Below are 18,655 nucleotides of genomic sequence, written 5' to 3' on the forward strand. Positions count from 1 at the left end.
TCTGAAATCTCTCCCTTGCCTTGCAGAGGACCATCTTCTCCCTCTGTCTTCCCCTGGTCTTTCCTTTGGTCTTTCTTTATAGTCTCCTCTTATAAGGACACCGGTCATACTGCATCAGGGCCCACCTAGGAGACCCCTTTTATTTTAATCACCTTTTAAAAGCCCTATATCCAAATACAGTCATAGTCTGGGACACAGGGGGTTAAGACACATACTGAAACATGAATTTGGAGGGACACAATCAGCTCGTAACAGGAGCTGGGTGGAAAAGTTGGCCTGACAGAAGCTGTATATTTTAGTAGATGTCTGGAGAGATCAGTGGAAGACCGCCAGCACATTGTTCCTTCCAGAATGCCTACCTCCATAGCAAGGAAGGATTGAGGTGCTGGGATAATGATAAGAATGACCATTTATTGAGGACTTACTTTATGCCTGGCATTATGATGTGCCTTTTCCACTCTAACTCATTATAATCCTCACAAGCACTCTAGGAAGTAGGTTTATTAACCACATACTAAGATGAAAATAGTAAGACTTAGAGAACTTCAGGAACATTTTCAAAGTCTTCCAAGTGGAAAGAGGAAAGCCACGCTGCCGGTCTCTTGTCAGCCCTGACATACATTGCTTCTCTCTCATAAAACAGAAATGGATAACTGATGCAGTCTCAGAGAACTGCAAAGCCTCTCTCAAGGTTACCTAATGTAGTCATTGGCCATTGAACATTTTAAAGCAGGAATCATCCAAACCAAAAGGAAAGCCATTCCATCTTTTATGTTCCGTCAGTCTAAAAATACATATTCTAAATTCATATTCTATACTGTTTATATCTGAGTTTGGTGTAGAGCAGGATCTTGTTCCATAGGAAGCTTAGAACCCGGCTCAAGAGATAACCCAGACATCCATGAGACATTCAGTACATGAAAGAATGCCATAATAATGTGCTTGTTGTCCAGTACCATCAGTAGTCACAGCGGGGTAGAGTTCATTAAGGGGAGGAGGAGAAAGGCAGTGAGTGGGGAGGATTCACACAGCAGGGGGGCTTGCACTGTGCTTTTATGGTGCAGGGAGCGCAAATGTGGAGAGTAGAGTAGATAGGATATTTGTGGGCAAAAGAGGTGGCGCTGGATCATGGATGGCACGGAAAGCTTGCTGAATGGCTGGAACTTGACTGGCCCTAAACGGCAGCATGACACTGAGGACAATGGATGTGGGAGCAGTGTGGCTGAATCAAATCACCCCCTTCATGTACCCTCTCCCTGCATCACCCATCCCTGTACATAATCCATCTTCCAATCAAGAGCACCTTGTGCAGACACACACTCCTCTCTGGCTGCAGGACAAGTCTGAGCCCAAGAAAGGTCTTGTTTGGGCTTCTGTAAAATGGAAAATAACTGGTTTTTCTCCCCTTCAAAAATTTGATATTTAATACCAGTCTTTTCAAGGCCCAAGAGTTCTACTTCTCAACTTTCATCATAAACCTTTCCCCCACTATCTCAGTAATTGTTTTTGTGACTGTTTCTTGGATTTGCTTCAAGTTTCACACAATCCTTCTTAAATATATAGGTCAAAACTGGATATAATACCATAGTAATGACTGGCTAATGCAAGCAAAGTACCATATTGTATCTCAGTACTTGCATACAACACATCCATTAAAATCCTCCAGAATCATGTTTGCCTTCAAATGACAGATATACATATATATATATATATATGCATATGTTTTGTGTATATATATAATGCATATGTTGCTGGCTTACATCCAACTTGGTGGTCTACTATGTCCCTCAAAATTTTAAAACATAATTACAAATATTAAATACTCAAATGCCTACTAATCTTGAAATAAACATTTTAAGAAAATTACATCTTGATTTTTAGACTTTCAGGCTCTTCTTTGCAAAAAAGCATTAGTGACTTTTTCAGCCTTAAATGTATACAGCCTCTTGTTCTTTCTCTTGCTTTGCATCTAGACAAAGCTTCTCATTATGAGCCACTTTCCACATCTTTTTTTCTTGTAGATTGACATATTTGAAGATAGAATCCGAGGCATTGATATCATTAAGTGGATGGAACGCTACCTTAGGGATGTAAGTACATTCCAAAATTCTGAGCTTGTTTGCTGGTGAGAAAGACAATTAGCTCGTGGAGTTATTTTATGAAAGAAGCACTGGCATACCCACCAAGGCCAAAGCTGACCAAGTCCCAACAAAGCTTCCCTTGTTGGCAGCCGTGCAAAGACTTGGAAAGGAAGGATGGGGTCACCCTCCTGGACATGCACAGGCAGGAAATAACTGTCGAACCAGACACAGGTGGTTGATAATAATCAGAGCAAACAATTTTTTGACCAGAATAGGAAAGGAGGAAATGAAGGCGGGGAGCAGGGAGGGAGCAGCAGAATTCAATTTAATCTGAGGCCAGCACCAAGTGTTCTGCAGGATCAGCCAGCCTGAAGAGGCTTCCTGGGCAGCCTCACAGGCAGGGCAGCACGCCGCCCACCCCCCACCCCAGACGCCCCCTCACAGCCTTGTGATTTGTTTTTCACGGACAGAATCTATACCGGCCACTGGGACACGTTGTGCTTTAACAAGATAGAAATTGATTGCCGCCAGCCTGTCCGCGTCAGCCAGTGGGGGACGGAGTCTGAGCTGGCTGGGGTTTTGAGGCTTTTCCTTTTGTCTGCAGCCTGATGTTTGCTTTGTGCTGAAGGGTCTGCTCCTCCCGACTGGGCTAAGCGTCAGCGGCAAGCAGGGCAGTCAAGGGTGCAGTAACTGACAGCTTAGATCCCGCTGCCGGAGGGAGGCACAGCCTCTCTGCCACAATGCAGATTTACTTAGTCATTCTGGGTTTCATTAGACCTTTATTAGTGATGGTTGTGGAAGATAGTGGGCAGAACCGCGTCCATTTAGGAGAGGCTCTTGTGTTTGAAGGGAGCTGGGGAGGGAGACAAGGCGGTGGGGAGTGGGGAAGGGGGTGGGGAGCCAGGAGTCTGCCTGAGTTGGGGCCTTGCCTTTCACTTTCCGTGGATGGGGGCTGGCCCTCCACCCTGCAGTATATCAGAAGATGCTCACAGTCTTGCTGGCCGGTTTCCAGCCTGCCTTCCCCAAAAGGACCACACGCCACACTTCCATAAACATGCTTTCTCCCTCTCATTAACAGAAGACAGTGATGATAATCGTAGCAATCAGCCCCAAATACAAACAGGATGTGGAAGGCGCTGAGTCGCAGCTGGACGAGGATGAACATGGCTTACATACTAAGTACATTCATCGAATGGTGAGTGATGAAACCACAGTACCTTGCCAGCCCTCGGAGTCGGGCTTCTGCTTCTGTGAAAGCCTGTCCTTCACTGGATACCCACTGAGGTTGGGGGCTGATGGTTGAAGAATGAGGCAGGAGAGGCGGGTGTTGGTTCTGGCTCCATCTACCTTGGGGACCTGGGGTAAGTCCCCATGCTTCTGGGACTCCCTGTTCCTTCTCAGTAACAGGGAGATTAATCTGTGATCTCTAAGTTTCAAGATTCGGGAAAGCAGAACTCTGCTGGTTTAATTGTTTACCCACAGATGTGAAGTTCTGGGAGGGCAGGAGACAGGGCTGTGAAGAGAGCAGACTCCCTGCATCTGTCCAGTTCTGTCCTCTGCCTTTTCAGAGAGCCAGAGTAGCACATCCGAGAAGACACACATTGTCAGATAGCCCGTGTTCAAATCTGGCTTCCTCCTGTATAGGGTGTATGACCGTGGAAAGTGAAAGTGTGAGTCGCTCCATCGTATCTAACTCTTTGTAACCCAACGGACGGTAGCCTGCCAGGCTCCCCTGTCCATGGAATTCTCCAGGCAAGAATACTGGAGTGGGTTGCCATTTTCCTCTCCAGGGCATCTTCCTGACCCAGAGGTCAAACCCAGGTCTCCTGAATTGCAGGAAGATTCTTTACCATTAAACCTCTTTGTGCTTCCATGTCACTATTCAAAAAATGGGTCACTAAAGAGGAGAGTGAAAAAGTTGGCTTAAAGCTCAACATTTAGAAAACTAAAATCATGGCATCTGGTTCCATCATTTCATGGGAAATAGATGGGGAAACAGTGGAAACAGTGTCAGACTTTATTTTTGGGGGCTCCAAAATCACTGCAGATGGTGACTGCAGCCATGAAATTAAAACACACTTACTCTTTGGAAGGAAAGTTATGACCAACCTAGATAGCATATTGAAAAGCAGAGATATTACTTTGCCAACAAAGGTCCATCTAGTCAAGGCTATGGTTTTTCAGTGGTCATGTATGGATGTGAGAGTTGGACTATGAGGAAAGCTGAGCACCGAAGAATTGATGCTTTTGAACTGTGGTGTTGGAGAAGACTCCTGAGAGTCCCTTGGACTGCAAGGAGATCCAACCAGTCCATCCTAAAGGAGACCAGTCCTGGGTGTTCATTGGAGGGACTGATGCTGAAGCTGAAACTCCAATACTTTGGCCACCTCATGCGAAGAGTTGACTCACTGGAAAAGACCCTGATGCTGGGAGAGATTGGGGGCAGGAGGAGAAGGGGACGAAGAGGATGAGATGGCTAGATGGCATCACTGACTCGATGGACGTGAGTCTGAGTGAACTCCGGGAGTTGGTGATGGACAGGGAGGCCTGGCGTGCTGTGATTCATGGGGTCACAAAGAGTTGGACATGGCTGAGCGACTGAACTGAACTGAACTGAACAGTGTTGTTGTGAAGATTAGGTTAAATAAAGTCTGTAGAGCATAAGGCCTAGATCAGATGCTCAGTCAAGGGAAGGGATGGTTCTAGGTCATGACAGATAGGCAACACCTGAACTCTGGGGGCCTGGTCAAACTAAAACCAGCAGAGAAACCTTACAGGAAGTTAGACTTAGCATCTGACAGAACATTCTGGCTGAAAATATCATCCAGTTTTGAAATGGACTGTGTTATGGGCAAGCAGCCTCCCTGCTTTCTGTGATCATACTGACCTTTGAGGAGACGGCGCCTGCTTGACTGGGATACCAGACTAGGCTTATGACGGTCACATTCTCCTGTGAAGCCGCCCTTGTGCCCATACCTGCTGGGCACCTCCCCGAGAGCTGTCTGCCTTTTTCAGGCTTGTTTACCAAGGATTCTGAGACTTAAAAAGGCTCGAAACTCACTGGACTAGAACTTGTAAGCTCCATTTCAGTTTGAACATTCCATAAGGCGGGGAAGGCCCCTGGAATGGGCATAAAAGGTCCCTGATTAAGACAGGAAGATGGGGCAGGAAGCAGAAGTGGCTCAGATGGAATAAGTAAGCAGCACAGGGCACCAGGGGATCAGTAGGGGCAAGGACACGCAGCTTTACCTCAAGGGAAGTGGACTGAAATCCTGTGGCTCAGGAGGAGCATAGGAGGAAGGCAGGCTGGATGCGTGGATATCCCCATCTGGTTCTTCAGAGTCTCCGGTTCCTCTTCTACCAAGTGCTGACCCCTTACTTGAGCTCACAATCAACCCAAAGTAAAAGCCAAGGCAAGGTGGGGAGATCAAAGAGTGAAGCCAAGGAGTAAGATGAGTATCCCTCTTATTTCATTCTTACCCAGCCTGGCAGCCCCTGGGTGGAGCCCAGAAAGGGGTACTGTTTCTGCCCTAAAAGGTCACAGCTGGCTCTAGGTGCTGTTCCCCTTCACTGTCTGCCAAAGCACTTCATGGCCCCAAAGCACTCCATCTCTAGGAACTGCCAGTCCCCAGGCCGTCAGCTCGTGTGTGTTGAGGGCCCCAGGTCGCTGCCAGTTCCCCAGGAAACCTGTCAAGCTCTGCTGGTGTGTGGTGTCGCCTGGCAGTAACAGGCAGCTGAACCTCGGAGCTTGTCTGACAGCGCCCAGCCATGAACCAGACTGTCTCCAAACTCCGTTTCTTGCAACAACAGTGTCTCAGGCCCTTCCTCATCGATGGAGGGATCGAAGAGGCCAGATAGGAAAGTGCCTTTCTGCCCAGCTGGCTGACCTCCAAGCAGAAGAAAACTCCAGGGCAGAGGGGTCAAACAGAAACCCTGGAATAACTGCATTCTAGGGCCAACAGCTTTCCAGAAGGTCTATCTCTGGAAACATGAGAGAGAATGAAAAAGCGCTGTCGCTGGGGTAGCCTAGTAGACAAGCAAACTTTTACAGGATGCCGGGTCCTGGGAGTCAGAGACTGATCCAGTTCTTCACGGTTATCTTAGAAGCGCTATGCCCTTCCTCTCGCCTGTTTGTACTCGTGTGGTTGGTGCTTTTAAGTACACCGCTCCAGCGCCCTTTTAAAATAGGCTTTTGGAGTTATCTTCTGATTTTTAACAGGAGGTGATTCTGAGAAAACACCTCCTGGAAGATTTGTGTGTGTGTGTGTTTATGAGGGGGTTTCTATGGTGATTTCAGTCGTTACCACTGTCACTTTCCTCTCAGTTTTGTTTTTACTCCCATGCATGGTGAAGATTTCTCAGTTATAAAATTCAGTTGGAAGATGAGAGAGTTGGGAACACATAATTCCTCATGTCCTTTGTCATCAGATGACTGAAAGCTTTGTGCTGGTCACAGGATTCGGAAGACTCTAACTCCTCTCATGCTGAAATTTCTGGTTTTGATCGAGTTCTTGGCAGCTAGATCTTTTGGGGGCTGCCGCTGTGTCAGAGTGGTGTGGGGAACCTAAGGCTTGGCAGATGGAGCTCATCTTATTGACCTCCAGCTTCGCTTCCCTCACCCTCCCTGGCCCCCCTGCATTCCTAACCAATCCCAGCCCCCAAACATTCCTTCACACCTCCAGACATTTGTTCATATACTATTTCCTTTGCTGAGGCCGTCCTTCCCCCACCTCCCTCCATTTTCCCTACCTGAGCAAATTCTTCTCTTTTAGTATCCAAATGACACCTCCCTTGTACCTCCTTCAGACCATTGATGGAGAAAAGGATGGCCCCATTGGGCTACCGCAGCAATTTGTTCATTCTTTTCACACTGCACTGTGGTCGGTAATTTTCTTTCTGCCTGCTCAGTAAGCTGCTGGCTTTATAGCTGTGGTACCTGGTAAACTGGTCCTCAAAAAGCAAAAAGGAGGGAGAATCCTGATTTGTAGCATTTGTCCATTTCCATGGTACAAATACACTCACAGGACTGACTTCACTGAACACAGACTTGGGAAGACATGCACACGAGGCTTCTGTGAACTGCTGTGCGGCAGCTCAGCACACCTTGGAAAGTATCCTAGTCCTTGAAACCCCAAGTCTAACACAGAGCTTGACTCTTAATAGGCTTTCAATACGTGATTGACGAATGAGCCTAAGGCATGGATGTGCGATGGACAGCTTAAAATTAGGAGTGTGCGGCACTGACGGGAAGCAGAACAGAAATCCTTCGTGGGCTTGCATGATTGTGAGAACCATTAATTCCTCATCCTCAGTCCCAAAATTAAACCTTCAAGTGTGTTCTGTTCCAGATGCAGATTGAGTTCATCAAACAAGGAAGCATGAACTTCAGATTCATCCCTGTGCTCTTCCCGAATGCTAAGAAGGTAAATGAACAAACAAACGAGTCTTTAAGTCCAGCTTTGGTTTAAAATCTCCAGGATTTTAAGTGGGAAACCTTGTCAGCTCTTTATCAATCCTTAGCAGTGTTGCCAGGAAGATCAACAAGTTGTAGCACTCGGTGCAAAAGCCTGAATCAGGAAGATTTTAAAGCTTTATCTGATAGACCATCGCTGTCCTAATTGTTCAAACAGCCATTACACACAAAGAAGTAGTTTGCGTTTTTAGTCCATGAGACAAAAAGAGGCTGTTCATCTGATACTTCTTATCTCTTGTACATAAAAGTCAAGATGTGAGCATTTTTGGCTGGCTGTTGCAAGGAAATGTTTTGTTGAACATAGCTCAGTGCTCAAAGCTGTAGAATACAGGAATTAAACCTACACAGTTACCAAAGGGAACTTTGCTGTGGCTCATAGGAGGGATTGTGTTCACTAGAAGGGCAGGCCAGCGGATTTGGAGAACAGGGACGAAAAACATCTGAGAGCCTGTGCCAGGCTTGGAGAAGTGATGGCAGCTGTGCAGTGAAGGTCTTGGGAGCAAATCCCAGCACCCTGAGCTCAGGCCCAGCCCTGCCCTGGAGTATCCCTGGATGTCAGCACTGCATTGAGACTTCTGCCCTGGATGAAGGAGGGTCCAGTTTATGGGACCAGGACCCCTGGGCTGGCCCAGTTCACAGCCTGCCCAGCAGCGTGCCTTCTGTCCCTTGCCCAGCCTCTGACTGCTCTCATTGCACGATCTCCTTGCTCGCTGTGCTGTGTCCACTTCGATTCTGTACCAGCCATCCTCTGCTCTGCCATCAAAGAGGAACATCCGAAATGTAGATCTGATCTATCTGTCTCCAGCTTAGAAGTGTCGTGGTGGGTTTCCTACCGACTACAGATCGCACTCATCTTCCTTGTGTGGCATACGAGGCCCTTGAGAAGAGGGCTCTGCCTGTCTGCTCAGCTTCCTGCCTTGCCACTGTGCACACAAATGACACTGTGCTCTGGTCACTGTGGACCATTTCAGGTGTCCTGCCGCATGCCACCCTCTTCCTCTGTCTTTGTGCTTGTGTCCCAGCTGCTTGCAGCGCCCTTCCCCCGCTTGCCTGTCTGGTGAGCTCTCAGCCCTCTAGCACCCAGTCTCTTAGCCTTCCCTGACTGCTTCCCCTTCATGCCCCACATATTGAATAGTCCCTCTCTTGAGAGTACCTGGAGTCAACAACGGTATGTGGCTGGGGGTGGGAGTGTTGGGAGTAATTGTTTAGAATTGCTGGAGCATGGTGACAGAAAAAAAGCAGACCCACTTTTAGTTGGTTTTGTTAATGTTTTTTAAACTTCTTCAAACAATCCTCTTATTACCCACACTCAGGACAGACTGCTCCCGTCTACCTGTCCCCCTGGCATGCTACTGCCTGGAGAATAGTTACATTTTGACTCCATCATAAGACTATGAACTCCTCAAGGCAGTAACTGTGTCTTTTTTTTTTTTTTTTTAATATATTTGTTTGTTTGGCTGCACTGGGTCTTAGTTGTGGAGTCAGTAGTTGCCCTACGGCATGTGAGATCTTAGTTCTCTGACCAGGGGTCAAAGCTGGCTCCACAAAGTTTCCTCACTCTACTTTTAACATCTTTACTTGTTTTCTTGGTGAGACCTTTCCCTGTGTGTGTTCAATCTCTCAGTTGCATCCAACTCTTTGAGACCCTTGGACACCAGGGGAGCCTGGCGGGCTACAGTCCATGGGTCTCAAAGAACTGTGCACGACTGAGCGACTGAAAACATACAAGGAAAGGTCTCACTGAGAAAACAAGTAAAGATGTAGAAAAGCAGAGTGAGGAAGCTTTGTGGAGATCTTTCCCTAGTGCCCTCCTTAAAACCGCAGATGTTTCCTCCCTGCCCATCACTCCCCACCCCTTTATCTCTGTTTTATTTTTCTCCACGGCCTGCGTTGCCATCAAACACACTACACCTCTGCATCCTCTGTCTACCCCCAACAGAATGTCCACTCCCTGAGGGCAGTCTGAAACTGCGCTCTCTTCGATCCTTGGCTGACAGGTTCGGCTTTTGCCGGATCGCTGGGATCTGTGGTGGGGGAACCTCCTTCTTCTGCGGGTCAGACCTGGGGCTGGAGTGAAAGGATAATGAGTTGGATGAATGCCCACAGCCTTGGCACACTTCTGCTGGAGCCACTGGGGAATTCACGTGGCTCTGTGTGACCTCTGTCCTACCCCTTTCAGGGGAGGGTGCTGAAAAGCATGCTGAAAGGCGAAGGGCAGGTAGCCTGGGAGACTGATGGGACATGCTGTGCACATGTGCTTACTGTAATGAGCTACACAGCTGGCACCCGGAGCCAAGAGCATTTCACACGCAAACCCCTTCTGAAAGCAAAACAGCACAGCCCCCAGGAGAGTTCAGCAGGAGATGCCTGCGAAGGGAAAACCGCGGGTGTTGGGGAACTGAGCCCGGGGTCTGGGATCCAGGTTTTTCTCTGATGACTTTTGCTTGTCATTCTCTCCTTGCCCTAGGAGCATGTGCCCACCTGGCTGCAGAACACTCACATCTACAGCTGGCCCAAGAATAAAAAGAACATCCTTCTGCGGCTGCTCAGAGAGGAGGAGTACGTGGCCCCTCCTCGAGGGCCTCTGCCCACCCTTCAGGTGGTCCCCTTGTGACCCCGCAGCCCCACCCCCAGATTACAGCTCTTGTGGCTGAGGCCAGCTGGCAGCACTCAGGGCTGTTGTTTTCCGTCCCTCGAGGGGCCTTCCAACCCCCAGGAAACCTGTTCTGCAGGGGCCGCTTCCTCCTGAGAACTTGAAGGACCTTGTCTTTGAGATGGAGGCCGTGACTGTTCTGCACTCCCTGCTTCTTAAACCCACTGCTGTGCACGTTCCCCCAGCACTCTGAGTATCCAGAATGGGCCCTCAGCACCTAGCGCGTAGACAATACAAGTGACGTTACTGTAAACACCAGTGACCACAAACACTCTCTGCTTAGGGCAACAGTTCTGAGTTCGCCAGATGCGGTGTGTCCTCAGACCAAACTGATTCATGTACAAATAATAAAAGGTTTACTCTTTTGTAAAACTGTGTTTTCACTTATCTCAAAGGAGATAGATATATTAATTTTTATGGGCAGTTGCTTCCAGGGACATCAATAAATCTACTTCAGTATAACATTAGACCGATGTAACAGACTGCTTTGAATTAAAAGATGAAGGCCAGATAGTTAAGCATCCCCTTTTAACTTCATCTTGAAAGTTTTATTCCTTTAGTAGAACTTAATAACAATACAACTTTGTACCACATACTACCATGATCCTAAGTAAAATCATAGCTCTTAGGGCTTGGGCTACATATATAAAAATGTCTGTGAATTGTATGAAGAGATGGGGGGACGTACAGTGCAGGCTAGAATTGTGGATTGGGAGACCTGAGTTATAGTCTTGGGTCTGCCACTAACTACCTATGGTTTCATGCCACATGGCCTGAGGGACGGTTCCCTGTTCAGGGATCAAACCTGTGCCCTCACAATGAAAAGTGCCAAATCCTAACCACTAGGCCACCAGGGATCTCCCCTGACACTAACGAGCTGCATGACCTTAAGCAAGTCCTTTCACTTTTCTGAAAAACCAGAGATTCGTTTCTACAATTATGTGGACAAAAATATTCCTAATGATCCTACAAGGTTTACAGCCTAGAACCTAAGTTATAAATACTCTTGAGGAGTAACTGAGTTTTCATTTTCATAATAATCTCCTAACAGACTGAAATTACATTTTCTCAACAGGGATATTTTCTTCTTCTTTTTAAAATACCTTCAACAGTACCTTCACATGAATAATACCTTGCTCATCTGGTCTCCACAGAAAGCATACAGAAGCACACCCACATATGAAATATATATGCACATATATGTATGTGTATGAATATATATAGTATACATAGTCTGCTACATAGAACAAGGTGAAATTAATCATGGTCCAAGAGAATAAGCCGATATGAAGACTTTTGGCAGGCCTGAGAGCCATTGCTTCCTCTTCTCTGTCTATCTAACCTCTTTGTTGCTGTTATTTAGTCCCTTAATCATGTCCAACTCTTCACAACCCATGGACTGCAGCACACCAGGCTTCCCTGTCCTTCACCATCTTCCGGAGTTTGCTCAAACTCATGTCCCTTGAATCGACGATGCCATCCAACCATTTCATCCTCTGTCATTCCCTTCTCTTCTTGCCTTCAGTCTTTCCCAGCATCAGTGTCTTTTCCAATGAGTTGGCTCTTCGCATCAGTGGCCAAAGTATTGGAGCTTCAGCTTCAGCATCAGTCCTTCCAATGAATATTCAGGGTTGATTTCCTTTAGGACTGACTGGTTTGACCTCCTTGCAGTCCTAACCTCTCAAACAAGGCTAAATTGTATTACAATATAGGTCAACCCTTATATGTCACCATGAAAGTGAAAGTCACTCAGTCGTGTCTGACTCTTTGCAACCCCATGGACTATATACAGTCCATGGTATTCTCTAGGCCAGAATACTAGAGTGGGTAGCCTTTCCCTTCTCCAGGGAATCTTCTCAACCCAGGGATCAAACCCACATCTCCCATATTACAGGTGTATTCTTTACTAGTTGAGCCACAAGGGAAGCCCTAGAACACCAGAGTGGATAGCCTAGCCCTTCTCCAGTGGATCTTCCCGACCCGGGAATAAAACTAGAGTCTCTTGCATTGTAGGCAGATTCTTTACAACTGAGCTATCAGTGAAGCCCATGTGTCACACAGGAAAGAAAAATACTTATCAATTAGAAGTAAGGAATTTTGCTGATGAATTGCAAAGAACACTAGTTTTCTTTACATTATAACCTAGATATCTACTGTGTACAGTGAATGTTTTTAAAACTAGGAAAAGAAAAGCTCATATACTGGAAGTCCTCGTTCCTAAGACCCTCTGATGAGTACCTTTAGCATCATAGCATTTGAGACCTGATAAAACTGATGTGCTTGTTTAATTAACTCAAATTGCCTGGAAAACACCCCACACACAAACATTAAATCTTCTCTCTCTCCTTTTATTATCTATTTTTTGGAGGTGACAGCATCATCAAGGATTCTACACACAGTTTTAAAAAAAAAAAAGGCATCAGCAAGGATTACTCTGAAATGTTTCTAGTTTGCGGAGGTTTAATAATGTGATGTTATTATCTTTCCCTCTCCTTGGAGACCTGTCCTGAGCCCTCAGCCACTATTCCTCCCCCTAGGTGAATGATGAGGGAAAGTCCCTTGTGTTCCGCGAATAGTCATTAAAGTGTTACAGCTGGTAGCACTGGTAATGAAAACACACACACACACACACACACACACACACAACAACTAGCCAAGTGATGGATATTTGACCCCTGGAGTTTCTATGAAATCTGATAGAAACATCAGAGGAATTACAGCAACTATTTTAGAGCACCGACACAGAGATTAACACTTGATTTATTTAGACACTACCCTGGTCCTCTTGCATTCATCTGCAGATATTTGTGGGGTGGAAGTGGGGTAGGTCTGACTCAATAAAAAAAAAAAAACCTCTTAGCCTCAAGGCTTTGTTCAGACCTGACCTGAATATTTAAAATGTAATGTTTAGGCAGTTCCCTGGTGATCCAGTGGTTAGGACTTGCCTCTTTCACTGCTGTGAACCCAGGTCCAATCCCTGGTTGGGGAACTAATGTCCCACAAGCTGCACGGTGGCCAAAAAAACAACAAACTTTTAAATATTTTAAATGTAATTTTTAATGTCAGTGACTAGTTCCAAAGCATCTGTTTGACTTCTGTATTATTCAAAGACATCTCAGTTCATGGCTATAGTCAAAGTATTAGACTATAGTCAAAGTCTTTCTCAGCTCAGTGCTCAGAAAAATTGTTGATACCCTTTTTCTTTGCTTCCTATTAAATAAATCACCTATTTAAAGACTGGGTTTTTCTCAGAGTCATGTCAGCAAGAGAGGCAAGCTCTCCATTTTGAACATTCCAGAACTTGGTTCATGATGTTTTGCCAACAGCATTCTTCTCAACCTCAGTCACTTCATCAACCACCTCATCCACTTTGCCAAATGCCCCATTGTCACCATCATGTTTGCCAAATGAATTGCAAAGCCCTGTGATCACTGGGAAATAATCCAGAAAGTCTCTCAAAACACAGGATCTTTCTGTTTCTTCTTAATTAACCAAGAAGAATCAGTGAGACCCACCTCCTAGTGGCAAATGAAAGAGAAGGAAGGTGAGACTGTGGGAAAATGTCCCACGAAGAACAAATGCCTCTTCTCTTGAAGAATCATGCAGTGTTTTTCAAGATAAATAGTTCTGTCCAGGCCCACCAACCAATAAACAACCACCCAAACCAAAAAGGATGAATGAAATCACCAATACAAATTTAATTCTTGTATCATTTATTTCTGCCCTGGAGTCATTGGTCTGGAAAGGACCTAAAACTCACGCACCTCTGCAGTTTTGTTTTATGCATGAGAAAATGGGGTACAGAGAAACCGTGGCTCCACCAAAGCCTCATCCTTGGGCTAGAAGCCAGATAACCCTGGCTGCACATCTGCAGACATTTATTCTGTGAACCTAGGACTTTTCTAGGGTTTGAAGGTAGATTTATTCAGCAAATGACCCAGTATCTCCTGGAGGTAAACTGAGCCTCATGAACATAGGCGGCCTGAGGGAAGCTGCACCTCGGTGGCTAAAGGATTAAATGATCACGTTGCAACTTGTTCTGTGGGAAATTCTTTGGGGAATTAATTATAGTTGTGATTACACGGAGTGTGACTTTTCTTGAAGTCGTTTGACATATTTATTTTATCCTGCTTGTCCAGGAAACTGAGGCACAGTTGAAAAGACCTTGACACCTTCCAGAAGCCTACAGACAAAACCTGCTAGGAGATTGGTTTCTTTTTGTTGTATCTGTCAATTTCCAAAACAACAAAGTGAAGATTTTTATTTTTTAATACTGTGATAGTCATCTTGCCCTCCCTCCTTTTTTCTTTTGTCCTCTCCCCTCTTCTGATTCTATAAAAGTGACCCTGGTTGGAGTGATATATAACTGTTTGGAACACCTGCACTACCTTTCAGATGAAGCAATGAGAAATGGATGGGTCTGGCTACCTCTCCTGTGGGTAGTGGGGAGGCTTTGGGAAGAGATGAACGTCAACAACATAAAGGAGCCCGGCTCATTCAATACAGCTGGCATTTGGGAAGGCCTGGTGCCCAGGCAGGACAGCATGTTCCTAACGTCATACTGATTTGTTTCATTTTCTATTGCAAAAGGCTTTCAGATAGAATCATGAGATGCTGGTGGGAGGCTTTCAAAGACCCTGGGCAGTCACGTGCTGCCAACCCACCCACGTGTGCCACAGCCCCTCCATCTGTGCCATGCTTTTACTCACAAATCTTTAGCCTCAAGCCAAGCAGGTGGGACCTGCAAGGGGGATGCTCAGTGTAGTTCAGTTCTCTATTGAATCTCCCAAGGACTGTCTGAGTCTGGGGCTCAGTTACACTTACATAGGTGTTTAGGAAGTGATATTTGAGCCTTTGGTAAACAATGGAAGTCTTGGATGGGCATGTACCTGGGCAAAGGTGACCATGGTCTGGACCTGGCTGCTCTTTTCCAGAAACACTTGTATGGAAGGCGTAATTGCAGCCCCTGTGTCTCTCAGGACCTGTGAACCAGGAGGTCCTCCTGTAAGACCAGGAGGGCGCAGGCTTCTTGCCCTTTGCCTGACCTCCCTTGGCTCCCTTCACCAGGAAGGTGCTGATGGTAGATGGCAGCGGGGGAGAGACAGAGGGAGGGCGAAAGAACTCATGCCTGATGGATCCCATTAGGCTTAGTGTGCAAAGCAAGTTGAGATGAAGTAGCTGCTCTGGTATGCGGCCAAAACTGCTGTTCTATTTTTAGTCCCTCCCGCGTGCTTCTCAGCCCCGCATTGTAAGCCTGGGCACCTGGATCGGCAGCGAGACAGGGAACTGAGCCACTCGTTTGTAAAGCTGGAAGGAAGGAGGCCATTGATGCGGGGCTTGTTTATCGCTGACAGGGAAGGGGGAGCTGGAATGTTAATGAGGACGGCTCTCTGAAGCACGCCTTCATGGTGAGCTAGGAGTTCAAAGGAGGAGGCAGGCTCAGTCCTGTGCCCAGCAAATGTGAACTGTTGATAGAGGGAAGGAGAAATCAATTATGCTGTCGCAGGCCTCATGTCATTGTGCTGGAGTTGTTAGGAAAGGTAGGACAAGGACCAGATCGCAAAAGGAAACAAAGCCACATGGCCTTGAAGTATAACGAGTTTGCCATGGCAACTGATGGAAATGAGCCTCCGGGGCCCTGAGCAGGTGTGTTATCTTACAGAATAAACAGACTTCTCTCACTCCCAGGTTTTTATAATAAAACCTGTGTTTGGATTACTTTCCCCCTCCTCTTTGTTACCGGGAGAAGCTGGCTGTTGCTCAATCAGCCCAAGGCTCTGGTAAGGGAAATGTAATCAGTGTTATCAAAAGGGCTGTTTTTGAAAAGCTGGCACTCGGCTTGGCCGCCAGCCTCATCGCTGAGCAGCAGCTGGGCTACAGGTACCTGTCTGGCCTTTGCCACCTTCCAGGTGATGCCTGGCCCAGAAATCCGCCTGTTCACGCGTTCAACGGTGTGATGGGGAGGTGGGGCTCTCATGCTGGTGGTGGTCAAAAGCTGCAACCTTCCAGGGAGAGGAGAAATGTGTTTAGGTGAGTCTGGGACCCAACCAGTTTTCAGTATCTTGCATTATCTGGGATATGGGCCAAGGGTTCCTTGGGTTCAGGGATTAACTGATTCTATCTCCCAATCTGTTGCTATAACAAAGTTCAGTTACTCAGAAACTTGCAGAGAGCTGCTGTTTCTCTGAGCTTTAAATCCATCTGAGATGGGGTCTGAGGTGACAGATTCTCATGTCCAAAATGTACACAAAATATGGAGATTTTGTAAAACCCTCCTAAATCAGAAAGAAAAGTTGACACTCTATTGTTCCAAGGCCAAAACCAACACAGCAGGATGGTCCTATTTTCATTGCTCTCACTTTGTGACTAAAGGAAAACTTCCATTCTGGCTTCAAATTGAGTTTCAAAACAAGACGCTGTTGTTTGAGTTTCAAACAAGATGCTCAAGAGTTTCATAACAGGCTGTTAGGACAGGGACAATTCTATTCTGAAAGTGAAGTAGTTGCTCAATCATGTCTGATTCTTTGTGACCCCATGGACTATAGCCCACCAGGTTCCTCTGTCCACGGAATTCTCCAGGCAAGGATACTGGAGTGGGTTGTCATTCCCTTCTCCAGGAGATCTTCCCAACCCAGGGATCAAACCTGGGTCTTCTGCATTGCAGGCAGATTCTTTACCATCTGAGTCACCAAGGAAGTCCAGTTTTACACTAGGTTTGGGCAAAACACATCCAACCCAAGAAGAACTGTGCCACCAGCTGTGTCTAAAACTCTCAGGCAGCAGTTACTGCTCCACAGCACTACACTGCACCCCCTGCTTCTTTCTTTCCTCCAATAAGATGACCCACATCAGCTCCTGCCCCTCTGTAGAGACCTATCCCCCCAGACAACGCCCTGGCTGCCCCTCCATGCATCGCCTGATCTTTAAGCTTGGTAAGAAAAAAGTGGCCTGAAGAATGGATTTAAGCTATGGTGTCAGTGTGGAAACGATTTCATGCACAAACCGTCTCAGGCAAAGTGGCATCACCAAGGCCAGGCACTAAACCATGCTGTGAGGCAGGCTTAAGGGTGGGGGGGGCATTCCAAAGTGGATGGGCAGGATGGATGTACTTCCCACATTCAAACTTTTGAAATTCAAGATTCTAAACTAGGTCTTTGGATAGCAGCATATACTTACTCTTTGAAAAGACACACAAAGCGGAAGTTTCTGATAACCCAGGGTAGCATGAGAGTTCCAATGCATCATGTTACCATTTCTAAAGAAACTGTCCTGCAAAAGCTAAACCAGAAGGGTCAGGGGTGTGGTGGGGGGATGGCGAGGTTTAAGCAGCAGTCACAGATTGGCAACCAACCTCCAATTACTTATTAAATGTCTACTATGTGCAGGGGGCTCTGCTTGGCACAAGGATCGGTGAGACATGCTGTTGCCCTCCAACTATTTAAAATCTAACTGAGGAGCTAGGCCATCCTGTGAGAAGAGAAAACCCAAGGCAGCGTACAGTAGAAGCTGAGCAAGTTGTTGGGCCAGCTGGTCCCTTTTCCCTGGTCCTCATATGACCGGGGACTGAGCTCTCATTTATGCAGTTTCAAGGTCAGATCTTCAAAGAAGTGTGAGATTGGAGATTTTTCCTAATAGGAGATGTGCTCCCTCCTCCTAAACACATACACCTTTTAGATTATAATATTCAGAGTCCCTATAAATCACCATGTAAATGAGATCTGAGTTAGGAGACGGAATGTAAGAAATGGGAAAGTATAAAAACGCATCACAGTGTGCACATTAAGCCAATAAATGACAGTGCAGCCACAGGGCATATATCAGTCCTCTGTAAAGAGCCGCCTAGACACATGCCTCAAGGAGGGCCAGGCAACACTGTAGGTAGTGGCAAGGTGAGGAAGTGCTACTTACATCTGGGGCTGGGGGAGAGACCTAGCTAGTGCTGGGATCACCTTAGAGAGAGCAAAGGGATTCATGCACTCTGTTGGGTAGGTTGTAGAGAATGTTTGAAGCTGATCCTATCAGCTAAATATACAAGTAACTGAGCCAGAGAGCAGAGAATGATAACGTGCTGGAATGGACAGAGAGACTCTCCATGAATGAGTACAGGCATTGTCCGAAAGAAAGAAAGTGAAAGTGAAGTCGCTCAGTCGTGTCCGACTCTTTGCGACCCCGTGGACTGTAGCCCACCAGGCTCCTCTGTCCATGGGATTCTCCAGGCAAGACTACTGGAGTGGGTTGCCATTGTCTAACATGCTCAAACAACATCTGTGGCAGAAAACACTGACCAGCTTGGTCTGTGATGTGTTTTGACATGTTTTGTACTTGAGTGAGTAGTAATCAGACACACCTGAGTTTGAATCTCGGCTCGCTTACAAGTTGTGTGTTCTTAGACACAAGTTATTTTATCTCTCAGAGTCTCAGCCACTGTAATGGGGACAAGAGGACAAC

At 46.5% G+C, this 18,655-nt stretch overlaps 1 protein-coding gene and 1 long non-coding RNA gene across 5 annotated transcripts in view; one reads left to right on the forward strand and one right to left on the reverse strand.

Annotated features, from left to right (window-relative positions):
- The window catches only part of LOC108636722, a 29,422-nt gene extending 21,999 nt beyond the window's left edge, over positions 1–7,423 (reverse strand). The window contains exon 1 of the long non-coding RNA XR_001918527.1: positions 5,331–7,423. This is a non-coding gene — a long non-coding RNA (uncharacterized LOC108636722). The remainder of the gene's footprint in view (positions 1–5,330) is intronic.
- TRAF3IP2 (TRAF3 interacting protein 2) overlaps positions 1–10,579 on the forward strand; it is a 45,289-nt gene extending 34,710 nt beyond the window's left edge. The window contains exons 6-9 of one of the 4 annotated variants that reach the window (XM_005684565.3): positions 2,022–2,090; positions 3,160–3,276; positions 7,430–7,504; positions 10,022–10,575. In XM_005684565.3, coding sequence (XP_005684622.2) covers positions 2,022–2,090; positions 3,160–3,276; positions 7,430–7,504; positions 10,022–10,168 — 408 coding nt within the window. In that variant the 3' untranslated portion in view covers positions 10,169–10,575. Of the gene's footprint in view, positions 1–2,021; positions 2,091–2,418; positions 2,479–2,537; positions 2,753–3,159; positions 3,277–7,429; positions 7,505–10,021 lie in introns of those variants that run through there. The other 3 variants (XM_018053057.1, XM_013966430.2, XM_018053059.1) reach the window with 3 other exon arrangements.

The sequence above is a fragment of the Capra hircus genome, chromosome 9 (assembly GCF_001704415.2).
Source record: "Capra hircus breed San Clemente chromosome 9, ASM170441v1, whole genome shotgun sequence".
Taxonomy (NCBI): Eukaryota; Metazoa; Chordata; class Mammalia; order Artiodactyla; family Bovidae; genus Capra; species Capra hircus.